Consider the following 27,808-nt stretch of genomic DNA (forward strand, 5'->3'; position numbering starts at 1 on the left):
AGAACCTGCGTGGTGGGCTCTGCACTCCCCGACCAGCCCGGGGAGAAAGGAATGGCTCAGTCAGCAGGCCAGGGCCACTGGAGCGATGAAAAGATAATTCTCCCCCCCACCGCCGCTGGACCTCATGCGGCGTCAAACCATTTGTGAGCAGTGACACAGCCAGATTGGGCCGAAAGGATATGAGTGGGAAACTTCAAAACCTGCTCATGTTTCTGCGAACGTGAAAGGATTTGTATAACACATTCAGATTTGATGGACTTTCCCATGTTCACTCTGGACAGCCCTTTTTTGTTGACATGTTCAAATAATGAATCTCTTATGTGTAGGATCCCTTTTTTCCCCCCCTGCTCCCTAGTCCTGTTTCTAGTTGTCAGGTAGGGATGCTGTGCGGACCATTCTATCGTCTGTCCCAAGCTTATGGAGAACCGCTGACTCGTTGGCTTCCAGGATCCAGGGTGAGTGGTTCTACTTCTCGCAGAGCAACCATCTGCCTTTTTACCTCAGGCTGTCAGGAAAAGCATTATCTGCTGTCAGAGCTAGAGACGCTAACTATAAACTTGGTGCAATTACTCCTTTAATTTAGCTGTTCCTCAGGACTGAAAGTCTTTATCTGTGACTGACAACGATTATGTGATAACAGGTTTTCACAGAACAATGAGATGTGCACACAGAGATAAGCCATTATACTTGACAAAATAACCATAGCTACCAGCACATTATCCACCATAATTTCTTATAACTTTGCTGCCAAAGCTGCAGGTGTTTAAAGATAATTCCATGTGACATTTGTCTGCTTTGATTCTGGTTGGCAAGCATATGAAAAATGTTCCCCTGAAGTCACAAACTGTTGCGAAATAACTGAAATCACCTGGGAAAATCTTTCCCTCTGACATTAGCACACTTTGAATAGAATATCTTGTTTTTTCTCAGCAAAAATAATTAGATATACAATATGATGGATCACTTTCTGTTTTACTTTTCTGAAGTGTCAGATGAAGTGCATAGACTGGATTTCTTACATTAAGTGCAAATTCTTGCTCTGTTTCAGGTGCTGAAATGGAACATATATTTCTGATTCTTTTAGTGTTTAGTAAGGTCTTATCACTTGGAGCTCAATTCAATGGATACAACTGTGACGCCAACTTTCACAGCCGCTTCCCCGGTGAGGAACTCAACATTTTTTCTTTCAGAATTACTGGATGGAATTTACATGTGAGGAAAGTTATCCTCAAACTAGCATATTCCAAGGAGGAGATGAATTATTTTGTCCACATACCAGTTCCTGATTTGTGATTTAAACATAATGTAAGTAATTTTAAAATTTTTATATCTATATCGTGTGTGTGTGTGTGTGTGTGTGTGTGTGTGTGTGTGTGTGTGTGTGTGTGTGTGTGTGTGTGTGTGTGTGTGTGTCGTGTGTGTGTGTGTGTGTGTGTGTGTGTGTGTGTGTGTGTTGTGCATGCGTGTGTGTGTGTGTGTGTCTTGCAGCGGGAGAGGGATATCAGTGTGTACTGTGGGGTGCAGACCATCACCCTCAAGATAAACTTCTGCCCTGTCCTATTTTCTGGCTACACCGACACCGACCTGGCTCTTAATGGTCGCCATGGAGATGCCCACTGCCGCGGTTTCATCAATAACAACACCTTTCCCACTGTAGTAATCTTTAGTATCAGCCTGGCGACTCTGGAGTCCTGTGGCAATTCCCTGGTGGTAAGAAAAGCAGCAATGGTATAAATAGCTTGTTTTACAGATTTTACAGTATTACTGTAAGCATTACTGATACTGAACATTGCTGATGATGGAGTTGGATTTGGGGCTTTAACTGTTATGGTTATGTTGTTGTTAAGGTAATTAAGACCTATCTGAAATAATACCAATAGCTTTGAGAAAATAGCATTAAAGCTAATAAAAATATAGTTTACTATAAAGAGTGGATAATGTAAGGTTTTAGAAATGAGACATGCATTGTAGGCAATTCCTGCTGACAATCATTATATATATATATATATATATATATAATATAGGCAGAACAACCCAAACTAAAGCTGAAAACTTTAAAAACAGCAAAAAGCCTCCCAGCAGTTTGTAGAAAAAGATCAGATATGTCTTTTATGTATTTCAGCCAGCATTCTCGTTCACAGTATCCATGTTTTGATGTTGACAAGTTGAGTTTTTCTTTCATAGGAATGTAGTCCAGCACTCGTTATATCGGTAAAGGGACTGCTGTTGGATCTTAGGCTCTGTTACGATGATGAGTGAAAAAACTATTCTAAAAAACTGTTTAAAGGGAGTTTAAAGTGAATCTCTGCTGCTTTTCTCCGTGTTTTTGCTGAGTGTTGAGCTGGATGAGGTGAGACAAATTCCTGGGGGTGCGTTCTCAGATAAAACCCCCTGTCCAGTGTGCCCACAGTAAGAAAATGGTGGTCGGTTGGCGAGCCAGGAGGACTGTTACCCACACTGATGTTGTTCGCTGCAGGTCTCCACAGCTCAAGGACCCAACGCTTATGGGAACCTGTCCCTGGTGCAGATTGGAAACATATCAGGATATATCGACACACCAGATCCCCCCACCATCATCAGCTACCTGCCAGGTCTGCTGTACAAGTTCAGCTGCAGTTACCCACTGGAATACCTGGTCAACAACACACAGCTGGCCTCGTAAGTCTCTCTGCCACTTTTAAATGGGTTTACAGTGCTTTAGTGGGGGTGCTACAGAAAGCCATACATTGAAATGAGTACAATTTGTTGTTGGCGCTATTAGCTTTGAAAATCTTACATTGTTCTGCCCAACAAGTGGGACTAGCTAATTATTAAATATCATGCAATGCATTAATTCTGTATCAGAGACGGTGCTCATTAATCTGTAAGGTCATGTCGGAGGCTGAAGTTTGTGATAATTTGAATCATGCCAACTGGATGAACAAAATAAAAGAAACACATCCAATATATAATTAATACAACACAGTACTGAATTTCTGTTAGTTTGTCCCCCATGATGGACAAAATATTGTGTATAAATATAATGCATTCAGAGACAACACCACCACAAAATGTGGCCTAAAAATAACAATTACCAAGACACAGGGTCAACAAAACAAGACCAATCTCAGCTTCAGAAACATTATTACCTTCACAAGGGGCTATTGTTTTATATTTCCTCATATTTCACAAGTGTTTAAATTAGCTATGAGAAACTTTCAGTTTGTGTTGATTCTAGCGGCCCCTTTGGACAAACGCGGTAGTGTTTAACCACCCCTACTTCGTAAAGATCTTTCTAGCGTGTGCTGGCTGATGCTGAAATGTAATGTCAACGAGAAAAAAGCATGTATTACCCACTGTATTACAGAATTTGCGTTACAGGGAGGTCATATAGTTGCACTGGGACCAAAGAAAATAGTAGGTCAACACAAACACGGACTGAAAAGAAATAAAAAGCGGGCTAAATGGAAGGGGGTCATAATTTAACCTAGGCTACTGACGTACAACCACATCATGCAATCTAAAGTTATTTTATAAATGAAAATAGACATATTACAATTACAAAAAGAAATAGACATATTTCTTACTAGGAGGAAGAGGGCCAATTCAGAGTCAGTTTTTTAATCATTTACCATCCTGTAATTGTCTTCTGTTAAAAGCCATACTGATGTCTTTCACTTTCCCTTTTAGATTTTAGTTGTTTCTTTGTTTAATTTCCTTCTTTTATGTGATGGTCCTGCCCCAGTATCAGACATAACTAAAATAGATAACTTCTAAAATAAAATAAAAATACAATTAGGCCTAAATAAGAAACTCTCCTGCTACCTTTTACCTGGCTAATACACTAACACAGGCTTTACCGGTGTTACACCGAAATCTGTGACCCATCAGAAATCATTTTGTGACTTCGCAGAAAAAATCTGACCTGGGCAAAGGCATTAATAAAAACTATATAAAAAAATGTCACTGTTAGTCTCATTTGCTGTTATAGGTCATTTATGATCATCAGATGGAAAATTTAAACATTCAGAAACATTTAAAAGTTCCTCGTAGTTACTTTAAGTTATTGTGTCCCCCTCCTGTATTTAAAATGTATCGAACCAGTCACAGGATCTTGTGGAAAATAAAATCCCACAATTTTTCAGAGCCTATGTATACAATAAGGCTAAATTCAAATGAGCTACAGTAATATTGATATGAAAATAGAGATTTATGATCAGAATTTTAAATTTTATATTATATTTATATTTATAAAAGCTTGTCTCAACTCTGCCCAGTATGATTCAGATATATTGTGAAAACAATGTGTATGTCATCAGTTGAATTTGGTAAAATGAGAAATAGAACTTTGGTTTTTTTCTTCTTTTTTAATATTGTGAATATTAGCAAGTAAAGTAACGTTTATACTTACATAATTATTTTCTCATTTTAAAAAGATGCAAATGCCAGCATCAGGCAACGGTCACTTAAAATACTGGAATCCCCTTTAAAAAGGTTCTTGGCAGCTTTGATCTTTTCTTTAGGTTAGGCAAAAATAAGCCTTGGCTTCAGCCTATTCCTTTTTCGAATAGCTATGGCGGCAAATTGTGGGAAATAATTGTTTCTTTCATATATGTTAACTGAAATAAAATGATTCATCATCATCATCATTCATCATCATCTTTTTCTTTATTGAAGGTCAGCAGCTGCAATCTCAGTGAAGGAAAGCAATGGTACTTTCATCAGCACGTTGAATCTACTGCTTTACAATGTAAGTAAACATCAGTCGCGTCTAATAGCTGTTATTTAGCTGTTGCACTGGAGACAAAGTTATATACCAAAGTCATCTAAGTCAGCATGCATTAAAGAGCGTATGACGCTCTACAGCTATGTTAAATGTATCTGCACATTTTACATCTGCAAATGCATCTTCAGCAATTTCTGAGAATGATGATCCATGTGCGAGATGGGTAGGATATCATAGGCTCAGAAACCCTTTTATGCAGCCCAAGTAGGCAGCAAATTACCTCTAATCCTGTAATTGCAGAATATTATACTCAATTTACCCCATAATTCATGTCAAACCTTATGCTAAATTCACTTTTCAATTTGAACCAAACACTAATAAATGTGGTTGTAGAAACCAGATGATAGATATGCAGGGATTCAAGAAGTGTGGTGAAACTGAACAAATCACTCTCAACAGGATGAAAGAAAGAATCAGAAAACATACTGAAATCCTATTGTGGTTTATGTACAGGACTCATCATACATTCAGCAGCTGTCCATCCCCATGGCAGGATTGACCCTGAAGACGCGGGTGTTTGCAGCTGTAAAAGCTTCTAACCTGGATAGGAGGTATTTAATCAACATTTTGCAATTCAATCTGACTACGCTATTTGCGTTTAGGCGGCTTGCTAGTAGCTTGCTGCTGATATTGATTGTGAACTTCTAGATGGCGGTCCTTCAAATACGTGATCAAACTGGTGGTGTTGAAGAATTTGGCACAGCATCCTGCTCACATTACTTTGACCTTGCAAGTATTGCATACTGCACTTGCGAGTCTTTTTTTTTACCATGAAAAATGTCCAGACAGTTAGCTAGTTAGCTCTGCCTTACTCTGCCTCTAATTGGCTTACCCTGGTTTTCTTACTAACCAATCTCACTCCTCATGTCTAAACCTAACCAATCCAACCAACGAAGGCAACAAGTACTAGCCAGTCAGAGGCTAGGGAGGGACTTGTCGCGTCGCTAATTACTGCGGCTTTTGATTAGCACTTATAGTAGCCAATAGCGCTGAATCTCTAAAGCTAACCTGGCTAACTAGCTAATGATAAATAAACTAAAGTTAACAGCAGTTAGCGGTTATCTGTCCAAAACGAATAAAATCACCACAGCACTGTATTGACATCAAACTGTTCTTAAATCATATATTGCCTCTTAATGTCAAGTCCAAATTGTTTCCCTTTACTTGAGGTCAAGGAAATGTTCATGACACAATTATAATGGTCTCATGACAGCCAATGTAACGACCAAACACTTATGACACTTTAATGTAATGTTAACACATAAAGCTAAATCATTTCTTTAAGTTTGATAATAAGGTCTACTATGACATATTTTTGTTGTTATTGTTATTTAGTCTTACTTAATGTCAAGTTTTCATAACACAAACATCTCAAACAATGCTAACTTTGCATTAAAAGTATTATAATTAAATAAAGCCAATAACCGACAAGAAAGAGTTGGTTGAGTCATGAATATGCATTGTGGAAGTAGCCTACGTGCTAACACTGCTGCAGTGATGGTTCAACCAGCTCCTTCTTGTTGGTTATTGGCTGGAACACTGTTTGTTATGTTTGGTGGTGCAGGTTGGTGCAGTTTGTTTTTGTTGCCATTTGAGGAGCCTGGGCTGTCTTCAGAGACCGCGTTTTTTTACAGTGTGTTCAGGGGACAGGCAGCTAGTAGATAGTGAGGAGATGTTTTTTACAGTGTGTTCAGGGGACAGGCAGCTAGCAGACAGTGAGGAGATGTTTTTTACAGTGTGTTCAGGGGACAGGCAGCTAGCAGATAGTGAGGAGATGTTTTTTACAGTGTGTTCAGGGGACACAGCTAGCAGATAGTGAGGAGATGTTTTTTACAGTGTGTTCAGGGGACAGACAGCTAGCAGATAGTGAGGAGATGTTTTTTACAGTGTGTTCAGGGGACAGACAGCTAGCAGATAGTGAGGAGATGTTTTTACAGTGTGTTCAGGGGACAGGCAGCTAGCAGATAGTGAGGAGATGTTTTTTTACAGTGTGTTCAGGGGACAGGCAGCTAGCGGATGGTGAGGAGATGTTTTTACAGTGTGTTCAGGGGAAGGCAGCTAGCGGATAGTGAGGAGATGTTTTTACAGTGTGTTCAGGGGACAGACAGACAGCTAGCAGATAGTGAGGAGATGTTTTTACAGTGTGTTCAGGGGACAGGCAGCTAGCAGATAGTGAGGAGATGTTTTTACAGTGTGTTCAGGGGACAGGCAGCTAGCAGATAGTGAGGAGATGTTTTTACAGTGTGTTCAGGGGACAGGCAGCTAGCGGATAGTGAGGAGATGTTTTTTACAGTGTGTTCAGTGGACAGACAGCTAGCGCGATAGTGAGGAGATGTTTTTTCAGTGTGTTCAGGGGACAGACAGCTAGCGGATAGTGAGGAGATGTTTTTTACAGTGTGTTCATGGGACAGACAGCTAGCAGATAGTGAGGAGATGTTTTTACAGTGTGTTCAGGGGACAGGCAGCTAGCAGATAGTGAGGGAGATGTTTTTACAGTGTGTTCAGGGGACAGACAGCTAGCGGATAGTGAGGGGATGTTTTTACAGTGTGTTCAGGAGACAGACAGCTAGCGGATAGTGAGGAGATGTTTTTTACAGTGTGTTCAGGGGACAGACAGCTAGCGGATAGTGAGGAGATGTTTTTACAGTGTGTTCAGGGAACAGGCAGCTAGCGGATAGTGAGGAGATGTTTTTACAGTGTGTTCAGGGAACAGGCAGCTAGCGGATAGTGAGGAGATGTTTTTACAGTGTGTTCAGGGAACAGGCAGCTAGCAGATAGTGAGGAGATGTTTACAGTGTGTTCAGGGGACAGGCAGCTCAGCAGATAGTGAGGAGATGTTTTTTACTGTGTGTTCAGGAGACAGGCAGCTAGCAGATAGTGAGGAGATGTTTTTACAGTGTGTTCAGGGGGACAGGCAGCTAGCAGATAGTGAGGAGATGTTTTTTACTGTGTGTTCAGGAGACAGGCAGCTAGCAGATAGTGAGGAGATGTTTTACGTGTGTTCAGGGGACAGGCAGCTAGCAGATAGTGAGGAGATGTTTTTACAGTGTGTTCAGGGGACAGACAGCTAGCAGATAGTGAGGTGATGTTTTTACAGTGTGTTCAGGGGACAGACAGCTAGCAGATAGTGAGGAGATGTTTTTTACAGTGTGTTCAGGGGACAGACAGCTAGCAGATAGTGAGGAGATGTTTTTACAGTGTGTTCAGGGGACAGACAGCTAGCAGATAGTGAGGTGATGTTTTTTACAGTGTGTTCAGGGGACAGGCAGCTAGCAGCAGAGATGGGGAAGTAACGAGTACAAATACGTTACTGTACTTAAGTAGATTTTCGGATATTTCTACTTTAATTTTACTATTTTTTTGTGGCGACTTTTTACTTTTACTCCTTACATTTTAAAACGAATATCGGTACTTTCTACTCCTTACATTTTAAAAATTGTCTCGTTACTTTAGTTTTGTACAAGACGTCGTAATGTCGGAGAATACGCGGACACCGCCTTGACACCGCTGAGCGGGCGCGTGCGCCACACAGAAAAAAGTGAGAAAAGAGAGAGAGACTGCTGTCCGGGAGGATAATCAGTTGAGATGGTGTGTGTGCGTCCTTGAGAACTGTAAGTCGTATAATTTATGTTGTCAGTTCATGTAAGCCTGTTGTTGTATTGGTCTATAGTTCCTGCACAGTTAAAGTAGGTTAGCTAGTGATTTAGTTGTTTGTGTTCTTCACCTGTTAGCTAGGTTTCACATTGCTTGTAAAACATCAAAAGAGAGAAGTTGTCTCTGTCCGTGTTTTACCAGACACACCTGAGGGGCGAAGTTTGAAACCAGCATCAGCTTAACAAATACGGTCCTAATCTAGTCCTCACTAACAAGTTTCCAAATAATTTCACTGGAGTTACCGTTATTATTTTTCACGTGATCAATACCGAATTCAATCTAATTGGATGGGAATGTACTGGCGGTAACGTTAGCACTAGTAGTATGGACGGCATACGATTGAAAATGAAGAAAACAGAGATCCCAGAGATTAGGCAGACAAGCAGCAAGACATTCCCAATCATCCCTGGCCTTATCTGAGAGAGATGTTTGAGATAGGCTAGGAGCGTCAAGTATGACTCCTGGCCAATGTGCTGTGTAACTCTAAAAGTATGGGAACTTCTTAATTAATCTATGTTTAGTAATTCATATTGTATCCTTTATTTTTCTTTCTATATTTGAGCACACACACATGCATGTAGATTCTTTTAAATGTTAAGGGGACGATTAAAAGAGAAACTGGTTCTGTGATCTGCTACTCAGTCAGAATCTTATTAAGCTGGAGTCCCAGTCTCTGTCACAATAATCATATATGTGATGTTTGGCAGACATCCATTTAAAATGTAGACAATGGCATATAAAGAGCCTGGTTTTTATGTCCACTGAAGTTTCTCATCTTGCACTCTAGTAACGTGTGGTGGTCCAGGTAGCTTTGCATAAAAAGTGGTTGTCATTGCAAGGCTACTTTTACTTTTATACTTTAAGTACATTTCAAAGCCTGTACTTTGTTACTTTTACTTAAGTAAAGAAGTTAACTCAGTACTTCTGCTTTTACCAGAGTATTTTTTAACACAAGTATCTGTACTTCTACTTAAGTACGGGAAGTGAGTACTTTGCCATTCTCTGGCTAGCAGATAGTGAGGAGATGTTTTTTACAGTGTGTTCAGGGGACAGACAGCTAGCAGATAGTGAGGAGATGTTTTTACAGTGTGTTCAGGGGAAGGCAGCTAGCAGATAGTGAGGAGATGTTTTTTACAGTGTGTTCAGGGGACAGACAGCTAGCAGATAGTGAGGAGATGTTTTTTACAGTGTGTTCAGGGGACAGACAGCTAGCAGATAGTGAGGAGATGTTTTTTACAGTGTGTTCAGGGGACAGACAGCTAGCAGATAGTTTGCTGTGTGTGACGAAAAATGTTGTAGCCTAAAAGACACGTCACATCACTTAGATCACCTTTAATGACAACAGTCATGAACATTCATAAAGACTTCTTAATATTCATGACCGGTGTCATGTCATGGTTATGACCGGAATATCGATATGATTGTAGATATAACATGCATCACTAATTATTTTTATGGAACTAATGTGATCAGTACAAGTACAATGTAAGAAACCTACACTCATACTGAGCGTGTAGAACAATACACAGGGTTGTAAAATGACACATTTGGCTGCAACACAATGTGAAGAACAAAACCATTGACCTATATTTAGCTGATGTAGAAGCCGAGTGGGGATTTCTAGTACAACTTCATCTACTTCCAAGGTGCATGCAGAAGGGAAAAAGGCAGAGTCGAACCTCTAGCAGCACTTGTACTTTATTTTATTATGCCTGATGACTGGTTTGTTTGTCTCCAAATATAAATGTTCTGCTTTCCTCCCCATTTGGACTTGAAATTACCTAATGTAATTGTGTGAAAGTTGTTGGAAATACATTCAAGTATGGCCTCTGCAGAGAATTGATTAAATACCCTGATATTCTCTGACTAGAACAAATGTTAACATTCTATAATTCTTAAAGAGCTCATATTATGCTTTTTGGCTTTTTCTCTTTACTTTATTGTGTTATATATCTTTTTTTGTGCATGTAATAGGTTTACAAAGTAAGTTTACACAGAAAACACTGTTCACAAAGTGCTCCAAACAGCTCAACAGCCTTTACTACCTTTACTACCATGACGAACATGCGTCACTTTGTAACACACATCATAATGCTCACCTAGCTGCTAGCATGGCACGCCCTCATTCTCTGCTTCTGACTGGCTAGTAGTCCTTACCTAGGTACTAGGTGTGGTACGGTTCATGAAAAAACATTCAAACCGCTCGGTTTCGCTTGTCTCGGTTCGGAGCGTGTGTGCGTCGCACGGTTCGTCAGTCCACTGTTAATGTGCACTAACCACTTACTGCTGTAGTGCCACTTTCGACACCTACAGTGCCTTGCGAAAGTATTCGCCCCTTGAACGTTGCCCTTTGCCACATTTCACTCAACTAAAGTATAAAACTGTAATTTTTGTGGAATCAGTCAATATGGTAACAAATTATTGGTATTTCATTTAAAAATAAAAGCAAAATCAGCCTTTCAGTGAAAACTCTCTCAGAAGTGTGAGATTTGTGATCATCATATGGTTGAATGTGTGTAATAGTCTATAAATCACCTCTCTGTGATAGTTCGGGCTAAGCGCAGAGAGATCATGAGAAGGAACACACAGGTACTGTTGTGGGAAGTTTAAAGCCGGTTGGTACAAAAGTTTCCCAGTTTATCCAGGCTGTCAAGCGATAATATGAATGGGGAGAGACACTACAATTGACGCCCTCTACTTTCAGTTAAAGGTTAGACCCTTCACCGGATACTGTCAGTGGGTGGGATGTTAAAAATCAGTGTATCACAAATTGGTTGAGAGGAAGAAAACCATTTTTTGGTTTAGTTGCCAAAAGATGAAAAAATGTGGAGAAGGGTGGGCAGTAAAACATTTTGGAACATCAAGTTATGTTTGCGTAAGCAACACAGCTCATCACCCTACACACCATCCCACTGTCAAACATGTGTATTGTGCTGCTTTTTTAGCAGGGGATGGTTAAAATTGATGGGAAGATGGTGGACCAAATACAGAATTCTGAATGTGGGTGCAGACTGTGGGCGGAGATTTGTTTCCAACAAGACAATGATCAAAAATAAAGAAAATACAATGATGTTACAAATAAACATATAGTGTTAGAATGTGTGACTCAATGGATGGGGATGTGTACAACGTTATAACCACTGCTCGTGTTTTGAGGAGGAAGGGAAAATTCGTCGATGTGCATTAGAGATACCCAGCGACTTACAGCTGTAATGCAGCAAAAGGTCTACAGTATTAACTTAAGGGGGCTATAATTTTGCCTATTTCGTTTTGTTTGATCTAATTGTACTCATGGTGTATTGTTGTGTTCTTCAAATTATCTTTTGTTGGGTGGTGGACGAGATATTTTGGTATGTTAAAATACTTACTGGAAATGAACAGGGGGATGAGCCTGACAAACGCAACACATGGCAGCTGATTGGACGAATGCGCCACGTGGGTCTTGCTGCTCCCGAATTTCAAAACAGACTCTAATGGTGTCTCGTTCTGAATACGATCTCGTAATTTACGAAAATAGTTCACCGAAACGTGTTTCTGAAAAACTTTTAAGCGATAAATAGGCCATACAGTTGCTGAATTTGTCTGTTTTTTTTATCGACAAAGGTCAGTTTTTGATAGGCGGCGAGCCGAGCCGACTGCTCCTCAAGTGAAGTGTGGCGTGCTGCTGCTGCAGGTCATGTCACATGCAGAAATGTCAGGTGGGAGAGATAAGGAAGGCTACCTGGAGTTGGAGGATGCTCCAGTGTTGTATAAGTCTGGTGTGTGGGAACATTTTGGATTTCATGTTACCTATGATGACAGCGGAAATAAATGCATATGCTAATTTTAGCTATATATCATATGCTGAAGTATGTTTCTGGAGTGTTAAAGATTAAAAGAAAAAATAACAAGAACCGTACAGAACCGAAAACCGTGACCCTAAAACCGTGATACGAACAGAACTGTGGGTTTTGCGAACCGTACCACCCCTACTAGGTACTGTCAGGACAAAAAAAATTGTTAATTAATAAACTATGAATATGCAAATACTGTTCATTTCAAAAGTGTAATTGGTGGAAATAAGATGTCTCCTTCACTGAAAAATCAATTCTGAGTGTATGTGCTCTGGAGTCTTCAAGTTTCCTCCTCACAATTGTGTAAGTTGCATATTGGACCACAATTGACTTCCAAACCTCACAAAATTACTGCTGGTACATGAGACTTAAGATTAGCACAGAGAACCTTTCCTCCTTTAGCAGATGGAAGAGAAAACAACCCTTAAGTGTCAAAACCTAAAAGAAAAGAAATTAAAAAGTCAAAAGTCATTCAAGGACACATATGTACTTAATTAACAAAACCACTATTTTTCCTAACCTTAAACAACGTGCTACAAGCGGGAACCTGGGTGTAGGCGACCGCTATACATCTTGACCATCTCCGAATGACATGCTCTACATAAATGTAACACTTTCTAGTCTAGAAATAACTTCAAGGCAATAATTAAATTTCCTTGCAAAACATAATTGGGAAAACAAGTAAGTACTGTAGTATATAAATGTTTTTTCTAGGAGACGGGGTTGTAATGTCACATTATAGTTCTTTGTGTCTATTGAAAACACAAAGATCATTTTGGTGGCATTCTTCTTAACACGTTCCAGGAGAGGTAGGCAATGTGCCACCAAAATGTCTGAGTAGTCCCTTACATGATCTCATTTGCATTTATATCCACAAACAAATTTACTAATCTTTCACGTCAAATAGATGGAACGTTCTAATGGACTACTGTTACACCACGCCCTCTGGAAACCCTAACGATGACCTCCGCTATGATCTTTTCTTTAGGTAACTCAAATTCACTCACAGATCTATGATTTTCTTCAGTTCTTACGTTTTTGTTGCTCTTCTTTCTAATAATACTTTCTGATTTTCCCTCTCTGAGCCAGTTGTGAAAAAGACCCCCAGACTGCCGTCTTTGAAAATGGGAAGAGCCAAATGGGCCGCTTTGCCTTTGAAGTATTCCGCTTCGTAAAGCACAAGAACCAGAAGATGTCCACTGTCTTCCTGCACTGTGTCACCAAACTGTGTCGAGCAGATGACTGTCCAATGCTCATGCCAGTGAGATTATAACACAGGACACTTTCACACGTAACATGACAAACTATTAGGATAACACCCATATTTTCACACAGTATCACTCTTAAACCATCTACAGCTTCATTTCATGAGGGAATCCTGTGACAAAGAGCCTCCAAATATCAGACATTTACACATACACACAATCAGAAGCAGGGGCGGAGCCAGACGATATAAACATTCGGGGCTTAGCCCAAACCTAGGGGGGTCCGGGGGCATGCTCCTCCGTTGGAGATTTTGTTCCCAATTACGTCAGCCAAATGCACTATTTTTCAGGCTGTTTGAGATAATAGAATGCCTAAAATTCTATACACTATCTGGGAAAATGATGATAGTTACTCAGTAAAAAAAAAAAGAGCCTACATCCTATTTTGTATGTAATTGTTCTCCAGCTGTAGTGAATCCAAAACACCAAAAATGTTAAGGATGACTCATTGTCACCCCTGGCAACTAAAAAGAGGCAACCATTATCTGACTATTTTTAAGTTAGCCTACATAGGTAAAATTGGAATTTGGTGTAAACATCATTACTAATCTTAAGAGTTCAGTTCTGTTTAGTTTGTGCTTAGCTGATAAATTTGCTACATCAGAATCCATGAAATGGAAAAAATAACAATTGAAGCTTTAACTGCAAAACAAGGTTTATCGTGTATTTTTAAACAATACACAAGTAATAATAATGTAATATAATAAAACAATAAAAATCTGTTTTAAAACAAGAACAATTTATTAATTCATGCATTTCAATTTATATAAAAATTATCCTTAACAGGTAAAATAGAAACTTAGAAAGAAAGCAATACAGGTAAGGATGAAGGCCAGGTGAGGAGGGTAGTGATGGTGTCGAGTGGAAGAAGAGCGACGGCACTTCTGATAATCCTGCAAGAAATGATAAGCACAAATCAATCAGAGGGAAAACATACAACTAATAATCAAACAGGAAAAGGTCATTGTGCTGCACCACCAGAACAATAATGACAGATTAAATTATTTTTTTAGTTTTGAGTTGATTAGCCAATTAGAGATCTTGTCAGGTCGTATAAAAAATGATTTGTTCTAATGACAAATCATTAGACAAATCATCCGCCCATCTCTATTAGTAACTAATTTCTTTTAATAACAACTAATAATGTTAACTCGCTAGCTAGCCAGCAATACAGTCACGAAACTCAAGTGTTACAACAGCGGATTCACAAACCTGCAACACTTGTCCGCGGACGCTGCTTCTGAATCACTCTCCGGCCGGTGAGGTCTGTTACTAGTGTTCCTGTTCCGTATAAAATACTTTGTTATAGCCATAACTTTAGGGTGACCATATTTTGATTTCCAAAAAAGAGGACACTCGGCCCGGCCTCAAGACAAATCCAGACAGGCTTCTCAGAGGTTAATGAACATGCTTTATTATGCCTCAGTGGTGCAAAAATAAGTTCTGTAATAATATAAAATAAAATCAGTAGCAACCTGTAACAAAATAATAGCTCTTTTAAAATAATAAATAAATAAATAAGAATAAAATAACATTAAATAATGTTCTAAATATGACCCTATTCTGTGTTAGAAAATCCAGCTTCAACTAAATAGCTCTTAAAGTGCCCATATTATGAAAAAAACACTTTTTCTGGGATTTGGGGTGTTCTTTTGTGTCTCTGGTGCTTCCACACACATACAAAATTTGAAAAAAATCCATCCATGCTGTTCTGAGTGAGATACGGTTTCTGAATGTGTCCTGCCTTCAGTCTCCTGGTGAGCTGTTCAAAATCGGCTCGGACTGTGACGTCACAATCTGAAACGAGCTGGCTAACCACAACCGTTAGCTCGTAGCGTTAGCATGCTAGCGTTAGCGTTACCTCGTTCTCAATAGCAAAGCACTGCTACAACACACACAAGTTCACCATAATCTACCAAAAGAACTACTTCCATGTGCGCCCTCATTTAGAAGTCTCCCAGCTAATCCTGCCTTGTAACTGACCAAAGTTGGAGAAACAGGCTTTCTTTTACTGTCTCTAGAGTTAGCTAGCTGACATGATCTACATCTGAACTACTGAGCATGTGCGAGTGCAATCAAAGATAGTACAGAAGAAGAATGAAAAGGAGGTCTCACTCTGTAGCTAAAACAGAAACCAGGTGAAAAGAGGATCTGCAGCAGTGAGAGAGAGCTGTGCAGTACAACAAAAATATGGTGTTTTTTGAAAATTAAACCATGTAAACCTATTCTGGTACAACCTTAAAATACAGTTATGAACCTGAAAATGAACATAATATGGGCACTTTAATACCTTTTCAATGTAATAAGATAAATAATAAAGACACTGAAACATATGTGCCAGCTTTGCACATGGTGCACTCCGCCTCCCACTTGTCCGGTCCCGACCGGGACGGTACGTGGGACATTTTTTCTGCAGTTCAACTGTGAAGCTGCACTAGCTGCACTAGTCTTGTTTTATGGTTGTGCGCAGGCTCCACGCAGAGCTTTCGCCGTAGCCTACGTAAGTGGCCTGATGTTTATACTTATGCGACGAAGAAGAAGATTTATATTCTTCTTCGTTAGTTTTTATTGGCAGTTGGCAAACAAGCTGAGTGATGCGCGATGCATTACCATCCACCACCTGCTCACATTTCTAAATGCTTTATTGGGGCCTTATTGACAGCAGCTAAGGGCTAATGTTAATCTCTAAAAGTGTTCAGGCCTGAGCAGCTGCTTGATATACAGTAACATGTAATCAGGCTGTGTTCCTTTCTTCAGTCAGTATACTCTCTAAGAAGACACTGGGCTGAGCTCTTTGGACCTCACTTAGACCATCACCTTGAATGATGCCATCCTTCTACCAATCCTTTTAACAACAAAGTCATGTGACTGACCTTTGGAGGGTTGGCTCTCCAAGTATCATAATTATGTTTGGGACTCGACTATAGTGAGTCCGTCACTTCTGTGCTGGTGCCTTGTGTTCCTGAGGATTTACGTGGTTTACCTGGTTTGTTGTTTTATAGTATGGTGCATTGAGACATTTCTTTGAGACATAAGTGGTTATGTTATTAACCTTTTATCCCTTTCAGGTGTATTTGTTTGGCAAAGCTCGTTAAGCAGGTAACTGCACTAATTCCACAGATTTCCACAGAAGTGCTGCTTTTACCTTTCTATATTTTCTCCCAGGTGAGTTAGGAGAAATTTGAACTGGCTTTATGTATTTGGCTCGCTGTTTGCAGTGAGTGTTGTTTTTTTTCAACCCCTCCCCTTATGCGTTCTATACGGAAGCTCTGAAAAGCAAGGTGAAACATTTTTTTGGGCATCGTCGACCAAAACTAAAGTTTAACTCCTAGGTACAAGATAAACTTTTACTTCTAAGGTAGGCTCTTTTGAGTGCGAGAAAGCCATGCTGAAGCGTTTAGTGCATGATACAAAGGGAATTGAAAGTTCGGCCAAATGCAGCATAAACAAAAGGTTTTACAAATGTCTACTGTAAAACATAATGGAACTGTGTATAGCACTGACTTGGGTTAAACAGTGTAGATAGGCTATAGAGACAAAAAAGAGCACTGTAAAAAAAACATGGAACTTGACAGAGGGAAATAACTAAACTTTTAGCTTCCTGAAATAATCAATGAAATAATGCTGCTGTTCCTGGTGCAAAATGCGCACAGTCTCTCTAAATTTGCCTGACAAAAAATTAAACTGTCTGCTGAGTGGTGCAGCTCTGCAGCTAAACTCAGCAGAGAAAAGAACATTATAGGTAGATGCATTAAAGGCTGGGACAATCATTATAACATTTACAATTTTCACCCCCTTTTATCAGTTATAGAGCTATCCCTGTCACTATTCCATCTGTACATTTATGTGTAAATAGGCTTGACCTGTTGTGTGTTAATTTAAGTATCGTATCAGAGGGGTTAGTCTGAGCATGTGTATTACAATATGTGTGTGTACTGTATATACGGCAGTGAGTGGTGTCGACGGCCCAGCTCTGTTAAACCCTCTGGATTGAAGAGCTCTACCAGCAGAGCTCAGCAGCATAAGAACTAAATTGTATTTAAATGTATTTAGATTAATAGCTTCACAAGTTTTTATCATACAAGCATGGGGAAAATATTGACGGAAACCTTATAATTTCAAATTTCAAATGTGTCCACTTCCAAATAATATGTAATTTCTTTTAAATACATGAATTAGATAAAACATAAATCTTTTCACATTACTCGGTCACGCAGGTAACATTCCACAGGGAGAGCGCAAACCCAGTCTGTATGTAGTCTATTTATCTTAATATGTCAAGATTCTTGAAATTTGCCAAAGTCTTGTACTTGACTTAGTGAGTATTGAGATGTCATTCTTTCTAAACTTCACTCAGTATTTTGATATCAGGACATTATTTGTATTTGTTGACAATGTGACTATTGTTAGCAGTTGGTTCAGAACCATGGAGAACGCTGTTTGGTATTCTCTATGACTCCTCTGCAAATGAGCTGCTTCATGAGAGCTGCAGTGATGATTGTGTAAATCCTGCCTGTTGGCTGGTATGTGAAATACATGCAGTGGGCTGCACGGTGGTGTTGCATTAGTATTGTTAGTGCAAAAAAACGTTCTCTTGTTCGCTCGCTCGCTGAGTGGGAACCTGGACACTGCAGACGGGCGGTTCCATATGTTATACAGTGGACATCTGTTAACTGAGAAGGTAAAACCTTTTAGTTTATGCTGCATTTGGCTGAACTTTCAATGCCCTTTGTATCATGCAGTAAGCACTTCAGCATGGTTTTTCTCACTATCAAAACAGACAACATAAACTTTTAGATATTATGTCCTACGTAGGAGATGACATCCCGTACATAGGAAATAATATTTTGTACATAGGAGAAAAAATTGTTGGTTTTGGCCAACATTGCCTGCAACAACAAAAAAATCGCCCTTTCAGGGCATCCATAACTGTGTGAAAAGCTGGTTGGTTAGCTACCAGTCCACGGCGTATTGGACTGGAATGTTCCATGTACTTGTTCTCGTGTTTAAAGAGTCAATGTGGCAGCATGGGCACAACCGGGTTCTGTAGTCCTTTTTGGCTGCTGGAAGTGGAGTCCTTCGTTCCTCACGACCCTGATGATAGTAGTCATTCAAGATGAGGACAGTGGTGACTGTCTGAGTGAGATCGAAATAGATTGTAGGTTATGATTAACTTTGGTTCTATCAGACCATTACAATCTCTTGTCGCTTGGAAGGGGCTGAGGAATCCCAGGCTAGAGGAGGAGGCATATTCACCTGGATGCTCTTATAATGGGCCAGCCAAGCTTCCTCACAATAAAGTCACGTGACTTTATTGTTATAAGACAATAGGTAGAAGGATGGCATCATTCAAGGTGAAGATCGAGGTGACGGTCATTGTTCGGTCGCATAGATCATTGGTTCTCAAAGTGGGGTCCGGGAACCCCCAGGGGTCCTTGAAGGTGTTCCAGGGGGTCCCCAACAAAAGGGGGAATCATTTATTTTCACTATAATTTCATCCATAAGTAACACAATGACAGATTGTATGACTATTTTGCTCATGGGTTTCATTCACTTTCTGTAATAAAACATCTAAAAGCAAAAATTCTATCAAGTAGGGGACCCAGGGACAAAGTCTTAGCAGATGGGGGTCCGTGGTCTAATTTGTGTCAGTTTAGGGGTCCTTGATGTGAAAGAGTTTGAGAACCACTCGCATAAAAGTCACAACTTACGTTCACTTTAAATTTTAAATTACTAAATAAAGTCATAACTTACGTTCATTTTAAATTATAATTACTAAATATTAAAATTTCATGGAGTAGAACAAATGGGAACAAAATAATGCATGTAGCATTGTCTTTAAATCACCACATTTAGTGTTTGCTATTTTAAAATCAAAACATTCATATATTGCATTTAATATGACAATATAGCCAAAAAGCACAGAAATACATTTATAAAATACATTTATAAAATGTAAAAAGGCAACATTAATGGGTCATATTAACCATCCAGTATGTGTCTCCTTATCATGAGAACATGCAACACTTCAGTGGGGTTTGATTCTACCACCATGTCTCTCTTTGATGGCATTGCCTTGCTTTTACCATCTTTCATAGATCTGTGGCAGCAGGAAAAAGAGAGATGTCTCAGAGGGGAAGGAATCAAACGCTGCATCTGGGAATGCTGTCCTGACTGCTGGGCCTATCATCACTCGTAGTGGTAAAATTTAATAATACTCCTTTCTCCTCTGTTATTCCTTTTCTTCAGTGTCTGCTTCCCACCAACCACCCTTATTTTCCTGACATGATCCACTACTGTCTACTGTTTACTGTCTGAGGAGCCATTTCTTCCTACCTGAAACACAATACAGAAGCTTTTGTATTTCTTTCAAAATGTGCAATTCTTCTTCTTTGCTGTGATTTTTAACAATTCCACAAGTTGTTTATATCTGCAATGATTTTCAAAATGGATATATTAGAAGGTACTTGAGTGTGTCACATCCAAGGTTGTTAATGACAGATGGTGAGAACTTATCTGGGCGACCTACAGTAGATAGAGAGTGCCTGAAGGCATCCTGTTGGTTTGACTCATGTACTGTACAAGAAATTAAATCACGGTAACGCACCACAGTAAAGTACGGGACGGATTACATTATATTGCTGTTACCTTAAAATGCCCTTACTTTTTTCACAGATGAAACGCCAACCAACAACTCTCAACTGGGTAAGCCTTCACATTCTGTCTATGTGGAATTACACTTTTAAAGTGGTATTGCCTTTCAATAATATAAAAGGGAGCCATTCGAAATAGTCAAAACCTTCCAATTAAAGGGAAATGCCTCATATACTCTTCTACACTATTATGTGTTATTATCCTGATGTTTGATGTATGTCCTGAGGGATTGCGGTAAGAATCATTTGACACATACATTCATGGTTTGCATGTCAGTAAAAAGTGAGGAGTGTTGTGGGCTGTAACATTAACATTACTGGAACTGACTGAGTGAACTAAAGATTGAAATAAGATGTTATTGAACACCCTGAGTAGAACCAGATCAAGTGAAAGCGACCCTTTTTTGACAAAACATTTTTTTTAGTGCTAATACTACTTAGCGTTCTCCCTCTTGAGGAGTCAAGTTTGATTTAACTGTGGTTACAAAGTAGATGCAATTAGCCCTTTTCGACAGCAGGAACCAGGGTCTAAATTAAGTTTCTTTGACATTTTTCAGGGACATTTATCCCCCAAAAAGTACCTGAACGAAGGGTAGTACTTTCTGAAAGTACAGGAACTTTCAATGTGGGATTTGTAGGGATGACTGACGCTGATTGGTCAAATTCGCACGGCGCAGCTGCTTTAACTTCCCAGCAAACATGGACGGACCCAGACGGATCAGTGAGAGTCCGATGGGGCCAGATCAAATCATATCATGACTAGTCAGATCAGGCCCAGATTATCACCCTAGTTCAACTAAAAAATACTTTGCCACTGAATTCTAACTAAGGGGGCCTTCACACCTGCCCCATTAAGTTTGGTTGAATGGCACAAGAGTTGGCTTTCCCCCTTGGTGTGGTTAGTTTGGGCTGGTGTGAATGCAGGAAAAATTACGCGCACCAAAAGCAGACCAAACATGCGTACCGAGACCTCCGCTTTCAAAAGAACAAGTTCTGATCTTGAACCACCCCAACTATTTGTACTCCGCAAGTCTAGGCTCAATAGCTCCTGTAGTCAGGTGATCTTTTTAATCTGCGATGCGGCAGAGCAGCAAACTGTAGAAGCTTGTAATGTTTCTCTCACAGAAACTGACTGCGGCTACTCGCATTTCTGTGTTCAAACCAGCTAGAGTTGGAGACAGACACCGGCCGCGCAGTGTGAAGTCGCGGTGACTAGAGCAGACATAGTAACGTCGCTCGGGACACAGTGTCTGAAAATAATTAAAAGAAATATGCAGTGGTCCAGAACACAGGACCTTCTTCCTGTATTTACTTCCCTGCTCCCGGCCCAGACACATCTGACCAATAAGGGGAGGGAACTTTCTTGTGTGGTTTGTAGTTAAGCATTTTAGTTTGCTTGGATTTCTTTTCTGTGTGAAACGAATCCGAACCAAGGGGAAAACGCTCTAAGTTTACAAACTCATCAACTGATTCCAACCAGAGCAAACGAAAAACATAATCAAAGTCAAATCACTTGTTTTTTGGGTCTGGTCTGTCGTTATCCAAAAGCTGACTATCTGACAGCACCTGTCATGTTCCTTGTATAACATAATTTACCCAGATTAATAAGCAGTTTTTTGTTGGAAGAGTTCATGGAGACGTAAAAAAAAATCAAATAGTCTAAAGTGCTCATATTATGCTTTTTGGCTTTTTCCCTTTCCTTAATTGTGTTATATATCTTTTTTGTGCACGTTATAGGTTTACAAAGTGAAAAAGCCCAAATTCCACCCCAAAGGAACTTACCATCTCCAACAGAAAACACTGTTCACCAACCGCTCCAAACAGCTCTATTGTAGTCCAGCCTTTACTTCAGAGACAAACGTGGTCACTTTGGAACACACGTTATAATGCTCGCCTAGCTGTAGCGTGACACTCCCTCATGCTCTGCAACTGAGCAGTACTTACTGCACATGTGCGACTCCCAACAAAGATGGTACAGAAGTGAGATGTCTCACTCTGTAGCTAAAACAGAGAGCTCAACACACAGGATGAAAAGAGGAGCTGTAGCAATGTGCAGTACAACAAATATATGGTGTTTTCTGAAAATTAAACCACATAAACCTATTCTGGTACAATCTCTAAATACAATTATGAACCTGAAAATGAGTCTAATATGAGAATTTTAAAGTCTGAGGTTTTAATTGGTTTTCGTGCTTTTTGGCAATTTTTTAAATAAAGGCGGTTCTGGCAACACAACAAACACTTGTTTCTCCAGCCTGCAGCAGCAAACCACTTTGACGCTCATCCGGTAAAGCTTCAGAGCACTTTAAGGTAAGTACCATTATCTTATTTTCATTAACTGAATGTTTGAATCATGCGAAAACTCAACTGGCAAGGAAGTGTACGGTATAGGGAATGTAATGTACTTAATTGAAAGTAGCTTACTAGCTAATGTGTTATACATCTGTGTAAAGTCGATGCTAACAATGTTAGCTCGTTGGCTAGTGTAGCACTGCTGCTGGTGAGCACATCATGCTGCCAGCTACACATCATTGAGAGTATCCACCTTGCCTCCCTCTGTGTGAGACTAATCTCGATAAGTCACTATTAGTTAGTGATATTGAGTTCGAGTATGAAATTTTGTACCATAATTCACCAAACACTTTCAGAAGTTTTTCACCTGTCGAATTTGCGAGAGTTAGATTATAAGTTGAATCGCATTAGAGCAAAAATAATGGACCCATCGTTTTAATGACCTCATCACTACCGACAATGATAGCTCTACACAGTTAAATAGAATAAAGATGGATTGAAATATAAGTACAACACAAGTTTATGTAAATAACACTTGCCTGCTCGCTTGCTCTCGTGTTGTTGTTACGTAAGACGAGAAATGGGCCCTACAAATTACAACACCCAAAAGAGATGCAACAAAAATATTTTTAATTTAACTTTTTTTTAAATAAGTGCTGTAGTATAACTAGCAGGAGACATTTATTAATTGAGGTAAGTTTGGAGACATTAACTTATTTAATCATTAAATTAATAAATATTTTTGTTGTATCTCTTGTGTGTAATAATTTGTAGACGGCCCTAAGCACTCGCCTAACTGCAGGTAGCAGCAGCAGCAAACAACAGAGAGCTGAAGAGAGCAGGCAACGTTCATAAACTTCTGTGTACTTACAAACTTTCCAATCCATCGTTTTATGAGAGCATAACCTATTTGTACTAGTGTGTAGTATGCATACTTCGGCATTATTAGTGGGGCCATTTACTGAGATACGTACAAACGTGGGTCCATTAGCCTCTGCGCTAAGCTATTCAGCTGATAACGCTACTCTACGCTAACTCTCCCAATGTTAGACCCAGATGAAAAAAGCTTCTGGTGGGGTGTTTGGCTCGAGGTCATGGTGCAAAGGACCCTAGGGTGAAATTACTCCGAACCATCACTTTAACTTTCAGCTGGGTCCACTGAGACCGAGGAAGAATAGTGTGTAACATTACTTTTAGCTAGCTCATGCTGCTTTGGTGCTAATAACTTTTCTAAATGTGTTGAATTACACTCATTAGCTCCCAATAGCAGACACGCATTGGTCTCTTGGATGACTAAGCCAGACTTATACATATAAATCAATAAATACGTATATAATTATCTAGCTACAGAGTGGCTGTATTTTTGAACAATGCTTCAGTAACAAGATCTCTTCACGTACAGTATGGTATGTTGCCTTTCATATGCTTATTGTATTTCCATTTCCAACAACTCCTATCAAACTGATGTGAACCAATGTAGAAGCAAATGAGTACTGTTTGTAATAGTGATATGGATTTTCAAATCAGAATGTCAGCGTATATTCCCTAGCAAGCTGCTGGACCTTAAGGAATAATTTAAGGAGCTGAGGGGATATGCTGTGCACTTTTCACTCCAGAGGAAAGACTTGATCAAGAACACAAGACCCATGACACAAGGAGAAATTGGTATTGCCATTTGTGTCATCACTTTCTTGTTCTGTAAGTACATTTGCGAAGCCACAAGAATTGTCGATATTGTCTGTTGTGAAACAATCCGATCAAGATTGTTTTGTGGTGTGAATCCTATCTACTGGCTTAACCCCTGTGAGTTGATTCTGAAAGCACTGGTGAGATCTCGGAGAACACAAAGCAGGGTTCAGTTCACAATGTGTTGGTCATCTTCAATCCAAAGATTGGGTGAGAGTATATGATAAGAAAGAAGTCCTAGGAGGGGAGGATTGGTTCAAGGTTGGTTCAAACAGATCTTCAAAAAGCAAAACAGTGTTACAATTCATGATACAAATTAAAACAGATGAGAGACGCTTTGTTCAGAGTTTCCACGGAATGGAATGTAACATATTTACCACATTGTAACGAAGATGTATGAAGTGTCTCTGAAATGGATAAAATCCACTGACATTCAACACTGATATCCACAGATTGCCCATCTGGTGTGAGTGGGAGGGAAATCCCTGAGAGACTGCCTGACAGACATATGTATGTATGTACAAATAATCATACATTAAATTCTTTAAGTTCCTTATGAAAACTCAATATAAATAACAAATGCAATATAAAAACCATCAGTTCCACATCTCGTGATTGTCGTCCTGTTGCTTTCCTCTTGTTCTGTGTTTTACATTGGTTATCTTTATGCTATTTTAGGTTGTTCAAAAACAGTCTGATGGCAGGGATTTACATGAAGGGAACCAAAATCAAGATGGCCTTTGGGGGACCGATCCCACCCACCATTGACTTAAGCGCCCTGCCTCTTATACTGTATCGCCATCAGTTTCATCTGTGCACATCAGTTCCACCCTCTGTAGAAACTCCTGGATGGACTCATCCTCATCACCCCTCACCTCTCCCCTTAATACGTATTGCAGTGTCCGTAGATTGAATGCAACATTTTTACCTCTTTTTTTATTCTCCTCATCTGCTAAACACGTTGAGCCTTTTTTGTGGTTGCTTGCATGTCTTGTTTAGGAGGTGTTGTCCCATGTTGAGTCTTTTGTGTTCCCACTTTGAATTTTATTGTATAGTTTTGTATCCCTCTGACAAACTCCAGTATTTTGCCACCAACTGGCTTGACTCGTGTAGCCCCTGTGTGTTAAATGTTCAAGTTTAAATCATGTTAATTGTTCAAATTTATTTGGTTTTATTAGATACATATTTTCACAATCTACTGTTGGAAATGGCTGAGTTAAACATATAAGTATTTTAGAAGAGAAGTTGTCTATATTGCCTTATTTCCTGCTTTTAACTGGTTCAAACCTTATTTGTCTGACAGAACCTTCTTAGTACTGCTTGGTAGCTCAATATACTCCTTTTCTCACTTTACATGCTTTCATTTGGTCACTTAATGCAAAAACATGTGTCCCATCACTGTTATGCGGATGACACCCAGCTGTATATACCAATTATTTCTAATGACCCAAACAGACTCATTTCCTTGCATTATTACCTTAACAAAATAAAAGACTGGATGCATCAAAATGATCTGCAACTCAATAATACCAAAACAGAGGTTTTACTGATAAGTCCACTCTGTGTAACTGAAGCACTCAACCCCCAGCTAGGTTATTTAGCTCTGTATGCCGCACACTCTGCCAGAAAGTCATATTTGACTTAAACCTTACCTTTGAAAAGCAGGTAGAGACAAGTCATTCAAGCATGTTTTCTACTATTAGGAACCATCTCCAAAATAAATAAGTCTGTTCCTCAGTGACGTGAAGAAAGCCATACATGCTTTTATTTTTTCTAGACTCGATTACTGCAACTCCTATTTATTCCTGCCAGCCTCTGAAACAACTTTCACCGCTTATTATTTTTCAGACAAAGCTTTTCTTGCAAAATGCCGAATTTAATAGTTGCTTTTTTCACCTCTGGATTTAAAGTAATTTTTAAATTATTCTAGGCAAATTGGTAAAAGGGAGAAAGGCAATAAACCAGATTACATAAGGATGATGTCTTTCAATGACATTCAGGACTAGGCCAGATTACAGCCGATACGGGGATGATATTCATGTCTTTCATGACGTCCTGGAAAAGATGTCAAAATCATCTTCATGTCAGCTGTGATCTGGCTAACAATTAGCAACAATAACAAGAAAAACAGCCAATCACCAATGGATGTTGCTGCATAGGGCTGTTGCATTCAAGGTGAAAAGGAAGTATTTAAAAGGTGGTAGAAATGTGACCAGATTTTTTTTTTCCTTTGTGTTTGTGCTGCTCTAGCCCATCTGAAAGCTCCAGTGTTTCAGATGAACACAGTGACAAGCGCGCTCATCTCGGGCGTGATCATCCTGGGTGTCATGAGTGTTTGCTTCTTCATCTTCTCCCTCACCCTCCTCAAAGGCAAAGGCACTCCTGTCAACACCCTGTCTGTACTCCGCAACCCAGCCTTCAACTGAGCACCTGAACCCAACTCTGACACTCCTCCACAACCGACAATACTAAGTGATGGGCAGACAACATGATGGTTGTGCATGTAGTCATTTTACAGGAGAATAAAAGCTAAATGTTGATTTAGAAAACTGTTAACAGGTCTGTACAATGTGCATTAGTGTAGAATATAGCAGGACTTTTTATATGTTGTTCTGTACTTTGTGTTTCAACAATTGTGGCAGGCTAGGCCTCAACCTGCAGGTAATTATTTATCATGCAGCTTTGACCCACATAGCGGGGACACTCATAAATTAATTCAATACCTCAGCTATAGAGCTTTCAATTGCAGGGTTTATAATTGTAGGTAGAACTCGCACTTCCTTCGTAGAGGCCAAAGTATAAGAACACTTCATTGAAAATATAACTTGAGAGAATGAGGGAAACTGTATACAAATAAAAGTTAAAACCTTCGATTAAGTAACTAAGTGAACTAACAGAAAGCCTCAGGCTTGGGTGTTAAGCTTAAAGTTTTCTTGACATAAAATCTAACTTTTAAAAGTATATTTATATAATAATTGGAAAATCTTTAATTTATTAATATTGCCACATGTTAGACAGTCTTAATTGTCTGTTCTACCTAAATATGTACTTCATTCAGTCTTGAAATAGTTTATATGTGTAATGTGGCAGCAATAAAATGGTTGTTTGATTTGTACATGTACCCAATTGTGTATAACTTTTCCAAACTGTGTTCTTAAATGCCATTGATGATCTATTCCTAAAATGTACAAATTGTGTACAATTGTGCATATTGCAAATATTTCATTTTGACATGTGATTAAAACTTGCCCAGTGTCATATTTCTAAACATACAGTATGAATTTCCTCATAAACCCGACTGGAGAATTTTAGTCAATGCCAATGGGGGACGACAATGAGGTCATACAGGTTTCAGTGCCTTCCAAATGACCCATATGACCAAATACAATTCATATGTATTAAAAATGCACCAGAAGTTGGATGGCTAGTGTCTGGTTGGACAAAGTATAAATAGCATAAGAATGTGCTGCAATATTTCTTGAGTACTGTTACAATCACCAACAATTAGAGAATAAAATTATTCATAAATATGATTTATCAACTCGCAAATGCTGTGAGTTAAGTCCGATATGTTCCCTTTGTAATCAAAAATTATTGGCATTGATGGCATGTTTTTTGAGTGTCCGAATATTAATTATGGTCATTCTAAACCAAGCTTTG

The 27,808-nt window shown here is 39.3% G+C and overlaps 1 protein-coding gene across 2 annotated transcripts; it reads left to right on the plus strand.

Annotated features, from left to right (window-relative positions):
- On the plus strand, positions 1–27,416 carry zpld1a (zona pellucida-like domain containing 1a). 2 transcript variants are annotated; one of them, XM_039777814.1, is made up of 12 exons: positions 1–220; positions 327–455; positions 1,049–1,162; positions 1,489–1,710; positions 2,477–2,658; positions 4,657–4,729; positions 5,219–5,316; positions 13,160–13,240; positions 13,342–13,513; positions 19,616–19,718; positions 20,193–20,222; positions 26,399–27,416. In XM_039777814.1, the coding sequence occupies exons 3-12, from the start codon at positions 1,121–1,123 to the stop codon at positions 26,572–26,574; spliced, it is 1,179 nt and encodes a 392-aa protein (XP_039633748.1). In that variant the 5' UTR covers positions 1–220; positions 327–455; positions 1,049–1,120; the 3' UTR covers positions 26,575–27,416. The 2 variants fall into 2 exon arrangements, with proteins under 2 accessions (XP_039633748.1, XP_039633750.1); XM_039777816.1 differs by having other exon boundaries at positions 1–455; positions 1,490–1,710.
- Positions 27,417–27,808: the final 392 nt, after the last annotated feature.

This window comes from Perca fluviatilis, chromosome 16 (genome assembly GCF_010015445.1).
Source record: "Perca fluviatilis chromosome 16, GENO_Pfluv_1.0, whole genome shotgun sequence".
Lineage (NCBI taxonomy): Eukaryota > Metazoa > Chordata > Actinopteri > Perciformes > Percidae > Perca > Perca fluviatilis.

Coding starts and splice junctions, on each gene's coding strand:
- zpld1a (XM_039777816.1), top strand. CDS start 1,057: ATGGAACATATATTTCTGATTCTTTTAGTGTTTAGTAAGGTCTTATCA. Junction 4,730..5,218: donor TGAATCTACTGCTTTACAAT/GTAAGTAAACAT, acceptor GTTTATGTACAG/GACTCATCATACATTCAGCA. Junction 13,514..19,615: donor ACTGTCCAATGCTCATGCCA/GTGAGATTATAA, acceptor CATCTTTCATAG/ATCTGTGGCAGCAGGAAAAA.